This window comes from Electrophorus electricus, chromosome 5 (assembly GCF_041902795.1).
Source record: "Electrophorus electricus isolate QZ-2024a chromosome 5, ASM4190279v1, whole genome shotgun sequence".
NCBI lineage: Eukaryota > Metazoa > Chordata > Actinopteri > Gymnotiformes > Gymnotidae > Electrophorus > Electrophorus electricus.
Genome location: NC_137501.1, coordinates 475,001 through 495,000, shown reverse-complemented (window position 1 = coordinate 495,000; position 20,000 = coordinate 475,001). Strand labels below are relative to the sequence as shown.

Sequence of the window (20,000 nt, the reverse complement as noted above, 5' to 3'; positions counted from 1 at the left end):
TAGGACCGTGCCATGCACAGGGCACAGTCTCTGCAGAATAACCCGATCTACTGCACCGAGAGGCTGGGACCGCTCACCAACGTGCACAACAGACAGGATGAGTCTCACTCTGTACCGGAGTAAACAAACAACAAACCAAACAGAATAAGTCCGAGTCCGTCCCATCCCCCTGTTTCCAGAAACAGGTGCTATCTAGGACAGCTTTGTTTTGCATTTATACTATTGTTCCAAGACACATGATGGTGGAAATGTTAGGTGAGATATATTCACCAAATGTGCTCAGAAATGAGTATCACCGAGTATTGCAGCACAGCCTGAGGTCCCCACGGTGGGCTGCACCAGTGAAGGTCTGTGGGAAGACAAGCTTGCTTTATTTAGAGTATTCACAAATCAACCAGTGCAATTCATCCACAGAAGAAACCAATGGAAATTCTCTCTCTCTCTATCTCTCTCTCTCTTTCTTTCTCTTTCTTTCTTTCTCTCTCTCTCTCCCACACACACACACACGGACAAATCCAACATTTAGGAATTTCAAACCCACGCCGATCTCTCCTCACAAAGTCAAGTCCGAGTGTTATTCGATATTCAGTAGATCATTGTGTACCGTCTACTCACATACACACCACCCCACCATACACCCACACATACACACAATGCACACACAGTGAAAATACTGAAACAAACACCTCAGCATTGGCAGGATAAACAAAATTACAGTAATCCCACATCTCCAAACATCAGCTCAATGACGGAGTATTTTTTCTCCCCCAGGAGACGGATGGTGGAATAAATTTCCAAAGCCTGTTTTTCCACTGTTTGAAAAACACAACTTAAACACAAAGGGTAACAAAGGCAGAATTTAGCACAACTCCTCAGGCATGTACCAACGGAGACACTGGGTACACTCACACACATTATATATACACTCACATTATATATATATACACACACACACACTCACACATTATATATATACACACATTATATATATACACACACACACACACACATATATATATATATATATATATATATATATATATATATATATATATATATATATATAGTGTGTGTGTGTGAGTGTATATATATATATAATGTGTGTGAATGTATATATACACACACATTATATATATACACACACATTTTATATATACACTCACATTATATATATATATATATATATACTCACACTCACATTATATATCTATATACACTCACACACACATTATATATACACACACACACTATATACACACACACTCACATTATATATACACAATCACACACATTATATATATATACACACACACACACACAATATATATATATATATACACACACACATTTTATATACACACACACACACACACATTATATATATACACACACACGCACATTATATATATAGACACACACACACACAAGCGCACACACACACACACACACAAAGAGCACCCTTTGTTTGTCAATTCTCCTTGATCCACCCAGTTCATGGAGACGGACCTATGAGGTGGAATCCCGTGCCATCGGAGAAGCCACAAGTCACAAGGCATGCTGTAACACACTGTCCACCTCTCCACCCGCCTGTCCACCTCTCCACCCGCCTGTCCACCTCTCCACCCACCTGTCTACCTGACCACCCACCTGTCCACCTCTCCACCCGCCTGTCCACCTCTCCACCCACCTGTCCAGCTCTCCACCTACTTGTCCACCTCTCCACCCACCTGTCTACCTGACCACCCACCTGTCCATCTCTCCACCCACCTATCCACCTCTCCACTCGCCTGTCCACCTCTCCACCCGCCTGTCCAGCTCTCCACCTACTTGTCCACCTCTCCACCCACCTGTCTACCTGACCACCCACCTGTCCATCTCTCCACCCACCTGTCCACCTCTCCACCCACCTGTCTACCTGACCAGCCCTTAGATATCTCTGCTCTAATACCCCACAGGTAGTGGGCAGGACATTAAAGGAGGGAAGACTCATATGCTGCAAACCTCAGTCACACTGAGATGTTATTAAACCTGTAATAACACCTGAATTAATCCTTTATTATACCTGTAATAACACTGGAATCAAACCTTTATTACACCTGTACTAGCACCTGAATTAAACCTTTATTACACCTGTAACAACACCTGAATTATACCTTTATTAAACTTGTAATAATAGACTTTATTACACCTGTAATAACACCTGAAGTAAACCTTTATTACACCTGTAATAAGACCTGAATGTAACCTTTATTACACCTGTAACACCTGAATCAAACCTTTATTAGACTTGCAATAACAAGGAGACCTTTATTACACCTGTAATAACAACTGAATTAAACTTTTATTAAACCTGTAATAACAGAGACCTTTATTAAACCTGTAATAACACCTGAAATAAACCTTTATTACACCTATAATAACACCTAAATTAAACCTTTATTAGACCTGTAATAATACCTGAAATAGACCAATATTAAAACCTTAACACATCGATCAAGATCTACAGCACCACAGTGCACAGGTATAGTGGCAAAATGGTAATATGTGAATTTATAAACAACCTGGCAGCAGTCAAACTTGGTCAGGCCCCTCCCCCTCCAAGAGCCACTCGGTCAGGCCCCTCCCCCTCCAAGATCCAGTCGGTCAGTCCGCTCCCCCTCCAAGATCCAGTCGGTCAGTCCGCTCCCCCTCAAAGAGCCACTCGGTCAGGCCCCTCCCCCTCAAAGAGCCACTCGGTCAGGCCCCTCCCCCTCAAAGAGCCACTCGGTCAGGCCCCTCCCCCTCAAAGAGCCACTCGGTCAGGCCCCTCCCCTCCAAGAGCCACACTGTAACTGACTCTGTTGTAACTGATGAAACCGAGACTTCTGCTCTGACTGACAAACTGAAGTGTTTTGTTCATTTTGTTCATTGTCATTAAAAGTGTACCGTCCCGGTCGGAACCCGTCCGAGCTACCGCTCTGCGCTGAGGACCATAATAATAACAATAATAATAATAACAATAATAATAATAACAACGACACACTTCATCTTTATCCATCCGCACCAGCCTCTACCAATAACACTGAACACGAACTCGACCTTGTGAAGGAGATCCGGGAATATCGGTATAATTCCAAGCGGGATTGAATTATTATCATTTTTTATTATTGTCAAGGTTGTTTACAACCGAGCTGAAGCACAAGATAGCGGTGCGTGAACACACGCGACCAGAAGTATCACGGACAGCGTGCGCAGTACGTTTACTGCGCGCGGATCAAACATCATTTCAGGACTTTAATGACCCAGTTTGTCTCACTTTTAAATAATCACGTTTCATGTCCAGATCATGAAGAACGCCACCGTGGGAGCTGTGCTCCGCGTGGGTCTGCGCTAAAGGTGTACACGCGCAGAGCGACGCACACTGCAGCGTTCAGGACAAACGCCTTCCGTCACTTCTCTTGTGAAATCCACGTGGAGTGTTTTAAAACTTTTAAAAGGCCAGCAAAGTATATTAACCCTTTAATGGGGGTTGGAAACACACCTTAAATAAAGGAACGCTTGTCAGGTGTATCGCAGACTGTGTATTATAGACTGTTTAGCACAGAATGGCGAACACAGCGCGAGTCGCCTGTCACGCTCGAGCACGGGCTGACGCCGCGCGACCCTCCACCGGAGCGGACCGCACGAGTTGCGACGGTGCACGCTCAGCAGGTCAGCAAGAGGTTCGCACGGACATCAGAACTAGAAAAGAAAGTCCATTATCTGTTTCTGGCGCGTACGCTGAGCTATGCGACCTAGACAAGAGTTTTTCCTCGCGCGGTTTTCAAACACACATGTCACCATTAATCTGCCTTGACAACATTTTAAAACGAAACAGTTTAGAAACAGCAAAGTGGAAAACCCGCCGCCGAAGCTCTACTCACATGTTTGGAAGCACATCCAGCCGCCCACAGCAGGCAGACTGTCACGTAAAGGTTTGCGTTGTCAAGTCTGCAAAGCCTCATTTTCTCAACAGCACGAGTGGCGACGCTCGCGGGACTCAGCGCAGTGCTCCCATTCACCTGGGAGAGCGCGGGGGCGCGCACGTAAACAACAGAGGAGGTCCTGCGCGGTCACGACAGCCACCAGTTTATTATTGTTATTATTATTATTGTTGTTGTTATTTATTTAGCAGCAGTACAGGATGTTGGCTTCTCGTATGTAGGGACGCGCTGCCCGGGCGGCTGCCTCACCATGCCGTTTGCTAAGGCTGAAGCGGTGGGCGTCCTTCGAAATGAAATCTCGAATGTCGTATTCATCCTCAACACCAACTTTAAGATCTGAACTGACGTTTGTTGGCAGTTGCAGGCTGCGAGGTCATGTTTACTGACGATTACATGGAAGTTTAATTGCATTTTCAAATCGCTCATCAACAAGCGACACCAGGTCACCATTTTCCAGGGAAAGTGAGTCTAGGAAAGACGTTTGAACTTTCAGGCTATATTTATTTGGTTATTTCTTTCTTTCTTGGATGAACAAAAAAATAACAGCTGTACCTTGATATCAAACTATATTTTCATTTCTTTAGAACACAATTCTTCATTTAAACAGGAAACAAGTCCCATATTTCTTCTTTTTTTGTTATCTATAAGAGTACACACTGAACACCCTCCCCTTTCAGGATGGTACGCTGTTCCAGACAGCGAGGGTGAAGCCAAGGGACACATTTCATCGGGCAAGAGGGAACTTTTGATGATACGATGACACAAAACAGCCATTTTCAGAGTTGTGGATAACTCACTGACTCACTCACCGACTCACTCACCACTTAAAGTATATAATTACATAACCGTTACCAGATCATCATAGCCCCGTCGTTTCCAATTATATAGTACGTCAATAACAACAGTAAGTTCCAATGTTTTTCGCAACTTTTAACACTAAATTCAAATCTCAAAAATTTGGAGATGCGCCCAGTGTAAGGTTGATCCAATGGTGAACAGATATAACCTTTATGAACAGATCCAACTCTACACTCCACACAGTCTGACTCGGTAGGATGGGAGAAGACAGTCCTAGGAAAACTTTTGCATGTCATATCCGCCTGTCCAAATTCCTGGATGCAAACGGTTCCCAACATCAATAATAAATGGCAATGAATACTATTCACTTACACATAAATTATAAACAATGCAGAAAAAATTCACTCACAATAGAAACAAACTCCAAATTTGGATATCTGTATAAAAAGTGAAATGTAACTGAAATGTAGGGTATTAAAAATCAATAAAAAAAAGATGATTTGTATGATTTTGTGAGGTGAAGCCGTAAATTATACAGTAGCTGTATCAGTAATTATAAATATCATAAAAATACAAAAAACCTGGATGTTTGTGAACCTCTACAATATTTGTGGCATTAAATCAAAATCCAAATTACAGAAATATTCTTTTTTGTTTTGTTTTCCCTTGTCTTGCCGCAAGGTTAAAGGTCTCGTAGCTGGTACTTGGAGATGCTCAGACCGACCCGTGTGTGTCTGGTCTGTACAACAACTGAAGACTCGATACTGGCATAATCCTGTAACTTGATGTGTCCAGTGCATTTACGCTGTAACACGATTGGCTGTGATGTGTCCAGTGCCTTTACGCTGTAACATGATTGGCTGGGGCATGTCCAATGTATTCCTGCTGTAATGTGATTGGCTGTGATGTTTCCATTGCATTTATGCTGTAACACGATTGGCCACAATGTGTCTGATGCATTCCTGCTATAATGTGATTGGACATGAGGTTTCCAGTGCATTTACACTGTAACACAACCGCGACATGTCCGATTCCTTCCTGCTGTAACATGATTGGCCGTGATGTGTCTAGGGCACAGGTGTTCACTGCACTTTGCTCTGGGTTGATGAAAAAGCAGAATGGCATTACTCGCGTTCATGTCTCCTAGCAACAGCACACTGATGTTTCCATGGTAACTTCACTAAATGCAACAAACTTTCTCACCACTGTCTGAGGACTTTTTATGGGATAAGAAGAACTGATTGGACGAGTTTATAAAAGAAATCCAGAAAGGAGAAATCCAGATTAAGTGAAGTGTCAGAGACTGTGGTAGTGTTACATATACTGGAAAGTAATATTCCCACTTCTCACACAACGGCAGACAGAGCGACCGGATCAGTTCCGATCCACGGTATAAGTGAGCACCTTTTCATTCCATAAGAAACAACCGACTGATTACAGCTAAATGGACATTTGAGTATTCAGCCCTTTTTGGAGAAAAACTTTAAATTTGATACTGCTCTTGTGTTTTTAAATCGTCACTCTTCTGTGTTATCGGCTGAATAAATGGGGACAATAGAGCCGATACACGTCCGATTCTCACTTACACACTCCTGATCTTAAACACACACACACACATACATGAACAAACACACACACACACACACACACACACACACACACACACACACACACACACACACACACACACAAATGATGTTTTTGCCTTGGTGTTGGTTGACATCAAATCATGTTGTAACTCCTCTGTTTCATCACCAGAGGGCAGCGGTAAGCACCTTGAACAGTGAAAAACCCCTCTGATTGGACCAACAGTCCCCTGTGAGCAAGGCTGTGACTGGTCATTTACAGTGTTCTTTAATGTTAAAGTAAAAAGAAAGAGAAGCCCTCTTCCACATTAGCACAAAAGGAGGCAGCGGTGTCAGTCGCCATGGCAGTGCTTCGTCACACAGGGATTGGTTACTTCACCCATCCATTAAACTGAAATCTCATACGTGGTCCCGCCCACTCCAGTCACTTTTTTGACGTTGGTGTGTGGGCCGGGACTGAGGGCGTGTCCAGTGGATGCCCCTAGGTGGCAGTCTCGTGCTCGGCCCTTTGGTTGCCCGTTGACTTTACTTTGACCCAGGTCATCTCTACAAATGAAAGGAAAAACAAAGAATAAATAATACTATTATTTATTGTCTTTCACAAAGTACATTGTACATGAGATAATTTGGTTAAACTGTTCAATGTGACCAAGAGACACAGCGAAACATTTGGAGGCAATTCAATCTTTTTACATCTCCATCAGACTGCCCGTCTTATCAGTTTTATATAGATTTCCCTTCCATAAGTGTTCCCTTATGCTGTTAGTATTGATAACCTGTTATTGTTATTGATAACCTGATTACAACACTAAAATCAGTGTTGATGTGATGATTGTATGTTGTCATTTTCTCAGGATCTGGCAACTACATAAAAAGATGCTGACAAAACTCATTTGGCTAAATATACAGTACAAATATAAAAATGTTTACTATAAACACAATAATGTATTCAGGATAAGCACTTAGATGAAAAAATAAACTGAAAATGGAGTTTTTACTCAAACATTTATCTGACGCTTTTATCCAAAGTATCTTACAATTGTGACTGAACACAACTTGGGTAACTTTTTGATTACTAGTCCAGTACCTTCACCACACAGCTGCCACTTCCACAATCAACAGCTCCTGTTTTTCCCCTGAGTTTCCTTGCACAAGTGGATTATATGTAATCTCCTCAGATTTATGTCCTTTAGCCATGTTAGATGCACAACAGAGAGAACTTTGCAAGGCAAGTGTATTTGTCTGCGTGCTGGTGTTTGGCCGAGTGCGCGTGTGACGTGCGTCTGTGGCCGAGTGCGCGTGTGACGTGCGTCTGTGGCCGAGTGCGCGTGTGACGTGTGTCTGTGGCCGAGTGCGCGTGTGACGTGCGTCTGTGGCCGAGTGCGTGTGACGTGCGTCTGTGGTTGAGTGCATGTGACGTGCGTCTGTGGCTGAGTGCGTGTCACGTGTCTCACCTCATGCCCAGGTGTGGGGACTCCGCCCTGTCCCGTGTGCTGAAGGACATCTTGTGGTGTGAGTAGGAGGGGGAGCGAGGTGATGTTGAGGGAGAGGCGTGGGGCAGGTGAGGAGGGGAGCGATACACTGGATCTCCTCCCTGGCTCCCTGCGCCTCCTCCTTCCGTGTGCAGAGAGCTGGAGGAAGTCCTGGGCGCTCTGACCAACGACGACGCAGACGAGTGAAACCCAGGGCTGCGCTGGGCATACCCGGCCATGCCCACGCCCACTCCAACGCCCATCAGGTTGTCACGGGAGCCACATACCGGCGGAGTGGGGCCCCTGGATGTGGGACCTCTCTGGTTATCAGGGTAACAGGACCCGGGGGGAAGTCCGTATGCCGTTCCGCTACACCCGTCAAACACGCCCGAGTCGTTGGCGTAAGTGGGCTGCACGTGGGGGCGGATGCGTCGGCGCGTGAACTTCTCACGCTCCTCCACCTCCTTCCTCTCCTGGATGGAGGCCATGATTGTTCTGGAGAGGTTGTCGTAACGCACGGGTGACGGGTCCCGCTCTCTCTCTCTCGGACGGGGCGACTCACGCCCATAAGCCACACCCACACGGACAGGACTGTAGGGGTGTGGGGCGGGGTGGCACTGTGGCTCGGGTCCTCGCACGTGACACGTTTTTGTGGGCAGGTAGGGCGAGTGCAAGCCCATGGATGGTAAGCCGGGATGTGCTGTGCACTCGCCCCCAGAGGGCGCTGTGCTGGGGGCCAGCAAGCTGTCGTAGGACAGGCTGCTGCTGCGGTTGGACAGCGTGCTGGGAGAGAAGAGTACACGTTGTGGCGTGGAGGTGACTGTGTTGGGTTTGCTGCCCCCTAGTGGCGCACGGTCGGCCCTGTGCGGACCTTGTCTGACGGACCGGGGCGCGGTGCTGATCAGGTCCAGCTGAAACGGAGACGACTGGAAGGTCCGGCGGAGCGGGGCGGAGCCGTAGTCCGGCAGGTCCAGGTTGGGTTCTGAACGGTAGTCGTGGGCACGCTCCTCCAGAACAGGGCTGCAGTCGTCTGACATCACGATCTGATGGGAAGTGAAAATAAAACAGACCACAAACACGTCACACGGACGCGGAGTATTTAAGTGAGATTTTATATATATATATATATATATATATATATATATATATATATAAAAAATAAATTAGTACATGGGAGAGAGACAGAGAGTGTGTGCGTGTGCATGTATAAGTGTGTGCACACGTGTGTGTTTGCATGTATGTGTGTGTGTGTGTGTATGTGTGTGTGTTTGTGCTGCGCGCGTGTGGTGTGTGTCTGTGTGTGCGCCGTGTGTGTGTGTGTGTGTGTGTGTGTGTGTGTGTCTGTGTGCGCGCTGCGCGTGTGTGTGTGTGCGCAACGCACGTGTGTGTGTGCGTGTGTGTGTCCTGCTGAGCGGGTGTTAAGTAGTTTTTTAAGTGGTGAATGTGTTTAGTAGTAGGCAGCTGGGTTATGTTCACCTTTTCTCCTGTAGCATGGTAGTGCACCTTTGGCATGGTGCCAAATACCGGCCTGTATTTGAACATGGCGGGTGTGGAGGGGTTGGTGGGCTTGCTGGACAGAGAGCTCTCTGGAAAAGTGGAAACCGAAAATTAGAGTTAGGAACACTCCAAGAGGGTTGTGACATAGCAACCACCAGAGGGAGCTGTAAGCTCAGTGTAGTGAAACTGGACTGTGTGGGCGGGGCCTGCCTTCACTGGAAGTGAGCTGGCTCTGGAGGTGGTGAGGGCGTTCAGCTTTTGGAGGAAGCGGAGGCTGAACGTCCATCCCCTTCTCCCCATCCAGACTGATTTTAGACTGAAACAGATCCAGTTCACCAGTTCCATTATTTCCAGTGAACTCTGGGAGAATCAGTATCTATGTGCAGCAGAAGTCACTGATGGGGAAAGTCAGGATCTGGACTTCCAAAGTTTTCCAGAACAGGGATGACTTTGTTTCAGTTCGTGACCTTGATTCTGTAAGCAGGAATCTGCTCATGTACCTTTGACCTCAGGATGTTGCCATGGATACCATTGTCGCTGATCTTAACGGTGACGTTGCGTTCGGAGAGCACGGGCTGCAGGAATGGAGGTTTGACGGGTACCGTGGGCGTCTTCCTGGGGTTGATGGTGTACCTGCAGACACAGTGTTCAGTCACAACCACAAACAGCATTTATTAACAAGCACACACGATGGGTAGCTAGCTATTTAAAACAAACACACAAACAAATAAATATGGGGAAAAAAAATCTAAATTTGCTTCTTTGGTTTCATGGGTTCCTATGTAAGTCATATGAAGCTTTGTTTTAGCCAAGCTAAGAGACGGAAGAGAAACAGCACTGGCACCACATCCAATTCACTGTAATTAACACACAGTGGTCATGTTAGATATTTAGAGGCTGGACTGGACATGGATGGACAAGACTCCTGCTAATCTGTTACTCTGTGTGTGGGGTGACCGTGAGATTGCACACTGACTACAGCTACGTCACTCATCTGCGTCTCAGCCTAATGGGGGGGTGTGAAGTTATACACCAAAACAGGACACACATCGCCCACACACACACACACACACACACACACACACACACACACACACACACACACACACACACACACACACAGTTTCCCTGCAGAATTCCTTTGTTTCGTCCTATATGTTAAGGTCAAATGATTTCCGACCAGACAACAAAGAACATGTGTAAGTTTCTCTGGGTAAAAGAAAACACAAGATGCTGTAAACATCTACAAACATTTCAAACGCATAATACATACATTACCATGAACTCAGAAAAGTGTGAGGACATGTATCTACCTAGTGTGACTGAAATAACAACTTAGAAGTGGAAATATTACCACATTAGTCAGACCTCTGGGTTCTAAATGCGCGTTGGCCCAAGATGTCAACTGTTCAGGGCTCTGCGCAGTCAGAACACATTACTGAGTAAAAACAGATCAAACTGTCTGCGTGACTGTCAGATACGAGGTAACCAGTGCAACTGACCTTTACGTGTGTGTGTGTGTGTGTGTGTGTGTGTGTGTGTATTAAAACATTTCATCTACCTGGGTGCTTGGGGACTGCAGAGAACATGTTTCACGTTGCCACAGCAACCTCGAGTGAAAGGATTGACTCCACCACGGAACTTTCCTGTTACCTGTAAAGGGGAGAGAGAGAGAGAGAGAGATACTATTTGTTTAGTTATACTTTATTAATTTGTGTTCCAGACGTGACACTTTCACACCATACAGATAATAAATAATAACAACAATAATAATAACAATAATAACCAGTGCAGTGTGTTGCGAAATTCTCCATATTCAAGTGTGTGGAGCTGTTACAGTGTAAACAGTGTAAACGGTGTAAACAGTACTGAGTGTCTGAATAATTTCTCAGTTTGTTAGAAGGTCATGATTGAATATTGGAACAGAAGTTTCTGTGTGTTTGTGTGTGTGGGGTTGTGTGTGTGCGCGCGTGTGTGTGTGTGGACCTGTTCGTTAGTGGTGCGACCCCTGGCCACCAACACCATGTGAAACCCTGTGAGGCCCATAACAGGGATGAAGAACAGCCCAGCAATACACATCACAACCAGGCTGAGGGGAGTAGTCAAGGAACACGCACCACACACACACACACACACACACACACACATCCATACACCCACCCATACACACACACCTCAATTATACCAGTCTTCATCAGAACCCTGGTTCCAACATATAGTGTGTATGTCGTCTGTAAGAGATAGTGTGTTCAAAGTAACCCTCGCTCACATTTCAGAAAAGACTTCTAGGAAAATACCTCTTTTTCCCCAGAATATAATTACATTAATATATTAATATAATTACATTACAGGGTGGCATTTCCAAAACCTGTTTCCTGTCTGTGGCGATGAGCTTCTGATGGAAGCGGGAAGCTTTTTGCTTTAAACCTGAGGACCTACTTTTCCTCTGAGCAAACATGTGGAAGGATACGTGACAGTGGTGTGCAGCGTGCCGAGTCCTTCCAGGTGGCGTAACACAAACAGCAGGCCGAAGGAGAACACGCCCACCATGTGGGCGCTAAGAGACAGCAGGAAGAGGAAGAAATATCGGTAGTTCCTGCGTCCGATGCAGTTGTTGACCCACGGACAGTGGTGGTCAAAATCCTGCAAGGAAACACACCATCCCATAAACATCTTAACATGTAAACACAAACAAGTAAACACTTTCAAATTGCATATGTATATGTGTGAGCGCGCATGTGTGTGTGTGTGTGTGAGCGCACGTGCGTGTGTGTGTGTGTGTGTGTGTGTGTGTGTGTGTGTGTGTGTGTGTGGGCACCTCACCTCCACACAGTTGTCACACACGCTGCAGTGGGAGCAGCGTGGAGGTCTGTAGAAATGACAGGTGGAGCACCACTTCATGCGCACCTGGATTCCCTTCACCTCCACGTTCTTATAGAGGGGCGCCCTGAAGTCATCATCTTTATCCTCATCCTCGTTTGCTGAGGGGGGGGGGGGGGGGGGGGGGGGGGGGGCGAGTCAGTATTCAGTCACGTGAGGGAAGACCAGAGGGTCTATTGAACAGCCACACTGGCACATCCCAGCATCCCACCACCCAGGACAAGCCGGACTACAGCCAATCAGGCCAGCTGATCAGTCACCTCGACCCCACCCCCCAAAACCCCCAATCATGTTACAATAATCTGAAATTGACACTGGAGCAGTTAACAGCCAAAATTCCAAACAAAGTTGTGAAGGATGTTCAGCCTGTAGTTCAGAAGATGAGAGTGAGACAGACACTCACCCCTGGGGAACACGCCAGGGTCCATGAAGGTGGCCATGCTGAAGTTGGCCAGGACGAAGAGGAAGACGACACCATTGTAGAAGGGGACAGCAGGTGAGACAGCGTCAGTCAGCCAAGGACACCTGAGAGAGAGAGAGAGAGAGAGAGAGAGAGAGAGAGACAGGTGAAGACATTCTCATACCAGCACACCTGAGAGAGAGACACGTGAGGACATCCTCATACCAGCACACCTGCGAGAGAGACAGGTGAAGACATTCTCATACCAGCACACCTGAGAGAGAGACACGTGAGGACATCCTCATACCAGCACACCTGCGAGAGTGACATGTGAGGACATTCTCATACCAGCACACCTGCGAGAGAGACAGGTGAGGACATCCTCATACCAGCACACCTGCGAGAGAGACAGGTGAGGACATCCTCATACCAGCACACCTGCGAGAGAGACAGGTGAGGACATCCTCATACCAGCACACCTGCGAGAGAGACAGGTGAGGACATCCTCATACCAGCACACCTGCGAGAAAGACAGGTGAGGACATCCTCATACCAGGTATGATGAGACAATAGTCTGAACATTTGGAACAAACAGTGCGCCTCAATCACAGCACTGCCAGTTGAACGCAGTGAAGATAAGTTCACAGTGAAACACAGTTAGTATCTGTGTGTGTTCTCAGGACCTGAGCGGAGCAGTTACCACAAGAAATGTTCAGATGAACAACCTGTGCAGACATGGGCCCATCTTCACCTACAAACACACCTGTGGCCGAGCTTTCTTCACTACTCTTCTTAAAGTCTCTGACAAACAACTGACTCCTTCCCTCCACTGACCGCTCCCCTCCACTGTGGAAGTGGTGCTCAGCCCACCTGGTAGACAGTAGTGATGCAAGACTTGGTGAGCACGTGTAGCTTCATGTGAACAATAAAACCACCCCCCTGGTCAGAGAGGTCATAGGGTATTTCATATGGGTTTCTAAGGGGTTTTTAGAGAGTTTCAGCTAGGCTCCTAAAAGGGGTTGAGAGGAGGCAGAGGCTATAGTTAACCCTGCAGCAGTGCCCAGTTACACTGTACTACATTCCCTTCTATTTACTCCAGCAGAACACAGCTGACACGCAGGGTGTCTAGTCTGTGTGCGTGTAAGAAAGAGAGTGTGAGTGACAAAACTGAGATCCTGAGAGCAAACCAGCGTGAGATTTGAAGGAAAAGTGCTTTATAAAACACACACACACACACACACGTTACAACTAGCAACTAAATGTTGCCATGGCTATTGGCAGTTATGAAGACACAGGAGACTGATGTATAAACTGTTAATAAATACTGCAGAGACACAGACACATTAGCAGATAAGACACAAACCCGGAGAGCATACCGTCCCAGAGTCTCACTTATTTCTCACTCGACTGTCTCTCACTTATTTTGTATTTTCCTTCTGAATCTGAAAGAGTAAGACAGAGAGTGTGTCCATGTGTTATTAAATCCCTGAGTGTGCAGGCAGTAGGTCAGAGCGACATGTCCCGTAGTCACGGTAACACACAGTCCAGTTCAGGAACTCCTGGCATCCTCAGTCATGCCCCCGGACTCTCTACTGCACCACTCACTTCCTGGTTCCAGGTTTTATAGCTTTGACTTAAAATGTTACAACACCAGGAAGTGGGACTCGTCTGCTGTGTGTGTTTGTTTGTGTGTGTGTATATATATATATGTGTGTGTGTGTGTGTGTGTGTGTGTGTGGCATCGCGAGGACATTTTGAGTATTACAGGACCATTCAGAGCCTATGGAGGGGACCACTGTCTTCAAAAACCCATCTAAATCCAGAGAAAAACACTTAACAAATGACAAACACCAACAAAAAAAGTTCTAGAAGAAGAAGATTTGTCAAGCCAAATGCAGCGGCAGGAATATGGGAGCACGTTCTAGAACGCTCTAACGACTTCCCAACAATAACACACTGTCATAACACACTGAAACCTTAGGGAATGTTAAGGAAAAAAGCACCAGCATATACTGGAACCAACGCGTACTGGACGAGACAGCACATGAAGGATGTCACAACATAAAAATTCCCCATTACTGTAGTGATCAAAAGAATGCACTGCCTGTTCATTGTGTATTGGTCCTGTCCTGTATTTATTGGATGGTATTGTACTGCACTGCCTGCACTTGTGTAGAGTGTTGTCTGTTGCACTTGTTTTGTTTTACGTTGCTCCATGACCATGGTCCGGGAGGAACGTTGTTTCGTTTTGCTGTGTACTTGTATATAGCTGAAATGACAATAAAAACCTTTTGAACTTGAACTGGTGTAGACAGCAGACCGTTGCTTTGTCCGTCAGACACACATGGCCAAGGTAAACACAGCCACACCGGACCAGAGAGAAAATCCAGCTGCCTACAAACCGTGAAAACACTCCTTTAGCTTCTACCACTCTACACCTCCCCACTGCCAGCCAAAACCCACTCAGCACCTCGACTAAAGCCCAGTGTGAAGATGAGAGTAACGTGGACTCTGGGTCTACATGCAGGGCAGAGCCGAGATGCCCAATGCCCTGAACTTGGGTCCGGGTGAGTTGTATTGCTCAGGAATTCAGTGCAAGGTCAAGATGTCAGTCTCTGTTCCTACAGACTCTGGCAAACATCCTCAAGTGAAGATCCAGTGTGCTGACGTTTTGCCAGAGGGGATATGGAGGGTGAAGAGGGTGGGAGTTCATTTTGGGGCTTGACATGTAACATGTCTGTCTTGTGATTTCTTTACCTGTGTGTGTGTGTGTGTATGTATGTGTGTGCTTGTGTTTTGTGTGTGTGCGCGCGTGCATTGTCTTTGTGATTTACAAAGTGAGTATTCGGCAAAAATCAGTGCCGATTGAAGTTGAAGGGTGTGACTAGATTTTTAAGAGACCACTCCCCTAAGAGATCACACCCCTAACATTTACATTTATGGCATTTAGCTGATGCTTTTTTCCAAAGCAACTTGCAATTATGACTGAGTACAACTTGAGCTCAGGGGCCCAACAATAGAAACGTGGTAGTGGTGGGCCTTGAACTGGCTACCTTCTGATTACTAGTCAAGTACCTTCACCACTGAGCTACCACTGCGCTAAGAGAGCAGAGACCACACCCCTCACAGCCAATTAACTCAAGGAGAATTAGACATGTTGAAGGTCATGTCCCCCCCACCCCCAAAAACCCAAGAAAGCATAAATGCTGTGTACATGCATGTATATACATCATAACAGAAGCTAGCAGCTGCAGTCTTGTTTCCAGAGAGCAGGATGTGATAAATTCATGTGTATGAAGCTACATATTAATTATTCAACATAACACCCCTACATCCCCGTATGACCTAACTGAGCCCACCAGAGCCCACCTGCAGAATCCGGAGAGGGAAGCGTTCTATAACCAGAGAGAGGAATGTTGTGTATCCTGACAGGGAAGCGTTCTATAACTGGAGAGAGGAGCGTTCTGTAACCAGAGAGAGGAGCGTTCTGTACAGACTGCTGGAATAAGCATTATATGAAGACAGATGTATGTAGGGAGAGTCATTAATCTTCAGGCAGCCGCTCCAACGCAGTCAGACCAGACGCTCAGACTCCAGGGAAACAGATCCCATCTTCATCAGTGGGGTATCTACCTCCTGCACACGCCATGGGTTCTTACATCAGCATTTTAACACGCCAAGTGAGCACTCAGCACAGTGTGTGCGCGCGCGTTTGCGTGTGTGTACCAAATCCTTAGCCTCATGCTGTCCTGTAAAACCTGTTTATGAAAGCCCTCATGGAAACACCTCAAATCAGGTTCTTAATTAGGTTCTTAATTAGGTTCCCTTCATGTTGACACGGAAACTGGCAGCACTTTTTGATCAAAATAGTCACAAGAATCTAATGCTTAATCTAGGGGTCCAGCACTAATGATAACCCTTAGCTATGTGTGCAACCCTAATCCCACCTAATCCGGGTGCAGTTTGCTGTGTGTATGACAGATTAGGTTCAGATTACTCGCTCTGAGCAGCCTGTTCCCAAACCTGATTAGCAGCAACGCTAACGCTAGCATTTTCCAGTGTTCTGAGGCTCAGGATGGGTTTTTAGACTTCTGGATTCTCCACCATCAGACGATGCTGAAGCTGTAGATTAGAGAGTGGATAATATATTCAACAAATCCATGTCTATAATGTCTTAAACTGTAATACTGTTATTTAGTCTCTCTCTCCCTCTCCATCCCTCTAATGAGAGTGTACAATCTTACTCCATTTAATTATTTTAGAGCTGATACCACTTCTTGCCTGATTTAAACATCTACACTAACATTTACAAATACTGCATTTATCAGGCTCTCTTATCCAGAGCGACACACACAAGTGCTTTGTCATTTCCTCATAGATACATCCTAGTACAGTACAGTAGGTCAGAGTCCAAGATACCAATGAACTAGAACACTGTAGAATACAAGGATCAGTGCTGATGCCTAGAAGTGTAACACATAAGCTCTATAACAATAAGTACTAGAATTAGTCAAGAGAGGAGCAGTCAACGTCAGTGTAATAATCAATAAACAAAACCCTACAATAAGTACTAGAATTAGTCAAGAGAGGAGCAGTCAACGTCAGTGTAATAATCAATAAACAAAACCCTACAATAAGTACTAGAATCAGTCAAGAGAGGAGCAGTCAACATCAGTGTAATAATCAATAAACAAAACCCTACAATAAGTACTAGAATTAGTCAAGAGAGGAGCAGTCAACGTCAGTGTAATAATCAATAAACAAAACCCTACAATAAGTACTAGAATTAGTCAAGAGAGGAGCAGTCAACGTCAGTGTAATAATCAATAAACAAAACCCTACAATAAGTACTAGAATCAGTCAAGAGAGGAGCAGTCAACGTCAGTGTAATAATCAATAAACAAAACCCTACAATAAGTACTAGAATTAGTCAAGAGAGGAGCAGTCAACGTCAGTGTAATAATCAATAAACAAAACCCTACAATAAGTACTAGAATCAGTCAAGAGAGGAGCAGTCAACGTCAGTGTAATAATCAATAAACAAAACCCTACAATAAGTACTAGAATCAGTCAAGAGAGGAGCAGTCAACGTCAGTGTAATAATCAATAAACAAAACCCTACAATAAGTACTAGAATCAGTCAAGAGAGGAGCAGTCAACGTCAGTGTAATAATCAATAAACAAAACCCTACAATAAGTACTAGAATCAGTCAAGAGAGGAGCAGTCAACGTCAGTGTAATAATCAATAAACAAAACCCTACAATAAGTACTAGAATCAGTCAAGAGAGGAGCAGTCAACGTCAGTGTAATAATCAATAAACAAAACCCTACAATAAGTACTAGAATCAGTCAAGAGAGGAGCAGTCAACGTCAGTGTAATAATCAATAAACAAAACCCTACAATAAGTACTAGAATCAGTCAAGAGAGGAGCAGTCAACGTCAGTGTAATAATCAATAAACAAAACCCTACAATAAGTACTAGAATCAGTCAAGAGAGGAGCAGTCAACGTCAGTGTAATAATCAATAAACAAAACCCTACAATAAGTACTAGAATTAGTCAAGAGAGGAGCAGTCAACGTCAGTGTAATAATCAATAAACAAAACCCTACAATAAGTACTAGAATTAGTCAAGAGAGGAGCAGTCAACGTCAGTGTAATAATCAATAAACAAAACCCTACAATAAGTACTAGAATTAGTCAAGAGAGGAGCAGTCAACGTCAGTGTAATAATCAATAAACAAAACCCTACAATAAGTACTAGAATTAGTCAAGAGAGGAGCAGTCAACGTCAGTGTAATAATCAATAAACAAAACCCTACAATAAGTACTAGAATTAGTCAAGAGAGGAGCAGTCAACGTCAGTGTAATAATCAATAAACAAAACCCTACAATAAGTACTAGAATTAGTCAAGAGAGGAGCAGTCAACGTCAGTGTAATAATCAATAAACAAAACCCTACAATAAGTACTAGAATTAGTCAAGAGAGGAGCAGTCAACGTCAGTGTAATAATCAATAAACAAAACCCTACAATAAGTACTAGAATTAGTCAAGAGAGGAGCAGTCAACGTCAGTGTAATAATCAATAAACAAAACCCTACAATAAGTACTAGAATTAGTCAAGAGAGGAGCAGTCAACGTCAGTGTAATAATCAATAAACAAAACCCTACAATAAGTACTAGAATTAGTCAAGAGAGGAGCAGTCAACGTCAGTGTAATAATCAATAAACAAAACCCTACAATAAGTACTAGAATTAGTCAAGACAGGAGCAGTCAACGTCAGTGTAATAATCAATAAACAAAACCCTACAATAAGTACTAGAATTAGTCAAGAGAGGAGCAGTCAACGTCAGTGTAATAATCAATAAACAAAACCCTACAATAAGTACTAGAATTAGTCAAGAGAGGAGCAGTCAACATCAGTGTAATAATCAATAAACAAAACCCTACAATAAGTACTAGAATTAGTCAAGAGAGGAGCAGTCAACGTCAGTGTAATAATCAAGTACTAGAATTAGTCAAGAGAGGAGCAGTCAACGTCAGTGTAATAATCAATAAACAAAACCCTACAATAAGTACTAGAATTAGTCAAGAGAGGAGCAGTCAACGTCAGTGTAATAATCAAGTACTAGAATTAGTCAAGAGAGGAGCAGTCAACGTCAGTGTAATAATCAATAAACAAAACCCTACAATAAGTACTAGAATTAGTCAAGAGAGGAGCAGTCAACGTCAGTGTAATAATCAATAAACAAAACCCTACAATAAGTACTAGAATTAGTCAAGAGAGGAGCAGTCAACGTCAGTGTAATAATCAAGTACTAGAATCAGTCAAGAGAGGAGCAGTCAACGTCAGTGTAATAATCAATAAACAAAACCCTACAATAAGTACTAGAATTAGTCAAGAGAGGAGCAGTCAACGTCAGTGTAATAATCAAGTACTAGAATCAGTCAAGAGAGGAGCAGTCAACGTCAGTGTAATAATCAATAAACAAAACCCTACAATAAGTACTAGAATTAGTCAAGAGAGGAGCAGTCAACGTCAGTGTAATAATCAATAAACAAAACCCTACAATAAGTACTAGAATTAGTCAAGAGAGGAGCAGTCAACGTCAGTGTAATAATCAAGTACTAGAATCAGTCAAGAGAGGAGCAGTCAACGTCAGTGTAATAATCAATAAACAAAACCCTACAATAAGTACTAGAATTAGTCAAGAGAGGAGCAGTCAACGTCAGTGTAATAATCAAGTACTAGAATCAGTCAAGAGAGGAGCAGTCAACGTCAGTGTAATAATCAATAAACAAAACCCTACAATAAGTACTAGAATTAGTCAAGAGAGGAGCAGTCAACGTCAGTGTAATAATCAAGTACTAGAATCAGTCAAGAGAGGAGCAGTCAACGTCAG

The 20,000-nt window shown here is 44.4% G+C and overlaps 2 protein-coding genes across 5 annotated transcripts in view; both read right to left on the bottom strand.

Moving 5' to 3' along the window:
• The window catches only part of si:dkey-112e17.1 (uncharacterized), a 24,470-nt gene extending 20,178 nt beyond the window's left edge, over window positions 1–4,292 (bottom strand). The window contains exon 1 of one of the 2 annotated variants that reach the window (XM_027026626.3): window positions 3,903–4,292. In XM_027026626.3, coding sequence (XP_026882427.3) covers window positions 3,903–3,983 — 81 coding nt within the window. In that variant the 5' untranslated portion in view covers window positions 3,984–4,292. Of the gene's footprint in view, window positions 1–270; window positions 910–3,902 lie in introns of those variants that run through there. The other variant, XM_081714880.1, reaches the window with a different exon arrangement.
• A 2,297-nt stretch (window positions 4,293–6,589) lies between these two features.
• Window positions 6,590–20,000, bottom strand: part of zdhhc8b (zDHHC palmitoyltransferase 8b) — a 41,704-nt gene continuing 28,293 nt past the window's right edge. For 2 of the 3 annotated variants that reach the window (XM_027026615.3, XM_027026616.3), the window contains exons 2-11: window positions 12,599–12,720; window positions 12,139–12,296; window positions 11,786–11,958; window positions 11,302–11,404; window positions 10,877–10,968; window positions 9,816–9,948; window positions 9,526–9,631; window positions 9,295–9,404; window positions 7,801–8,861; window positions 6,590–6,892 (exon numbers count right to left, since the gene is read on the bottom strand). In XM_027026615.3, the coding sequence (XP_026882416.2) occupies window positions 6,733–6,892; window positions 7,801–8,861; window positions 9,295–9,404; window positions 9,526–9,631; window positions 9,816–9,948; window positions 10,877–10,968; window positions 11,302–11,404; window positions 11,786–11,958; window positions 12,139–12,296; window positions 12,599–12,720 (2,218 nt within the window). In that variant the 3' untranslated portion in view covers window positions 6,590–6,732. Of the gene's footprint in view, window positions 6,893–7,800; window positions 8,862–9,294; window positions 9,405–9,525; window positions 9,632–9,815; window positions 9,949–10,876; window positions 10,969–11,301; window positions 11,405–11,754; window positions 11,959–12,138; window positions 12,297–12,598; window positions 12,721–20,000 lie in introns of all 3 variants that reach the window. The other variant, XM_081714878.1, reaches the window with a different exon arrangement.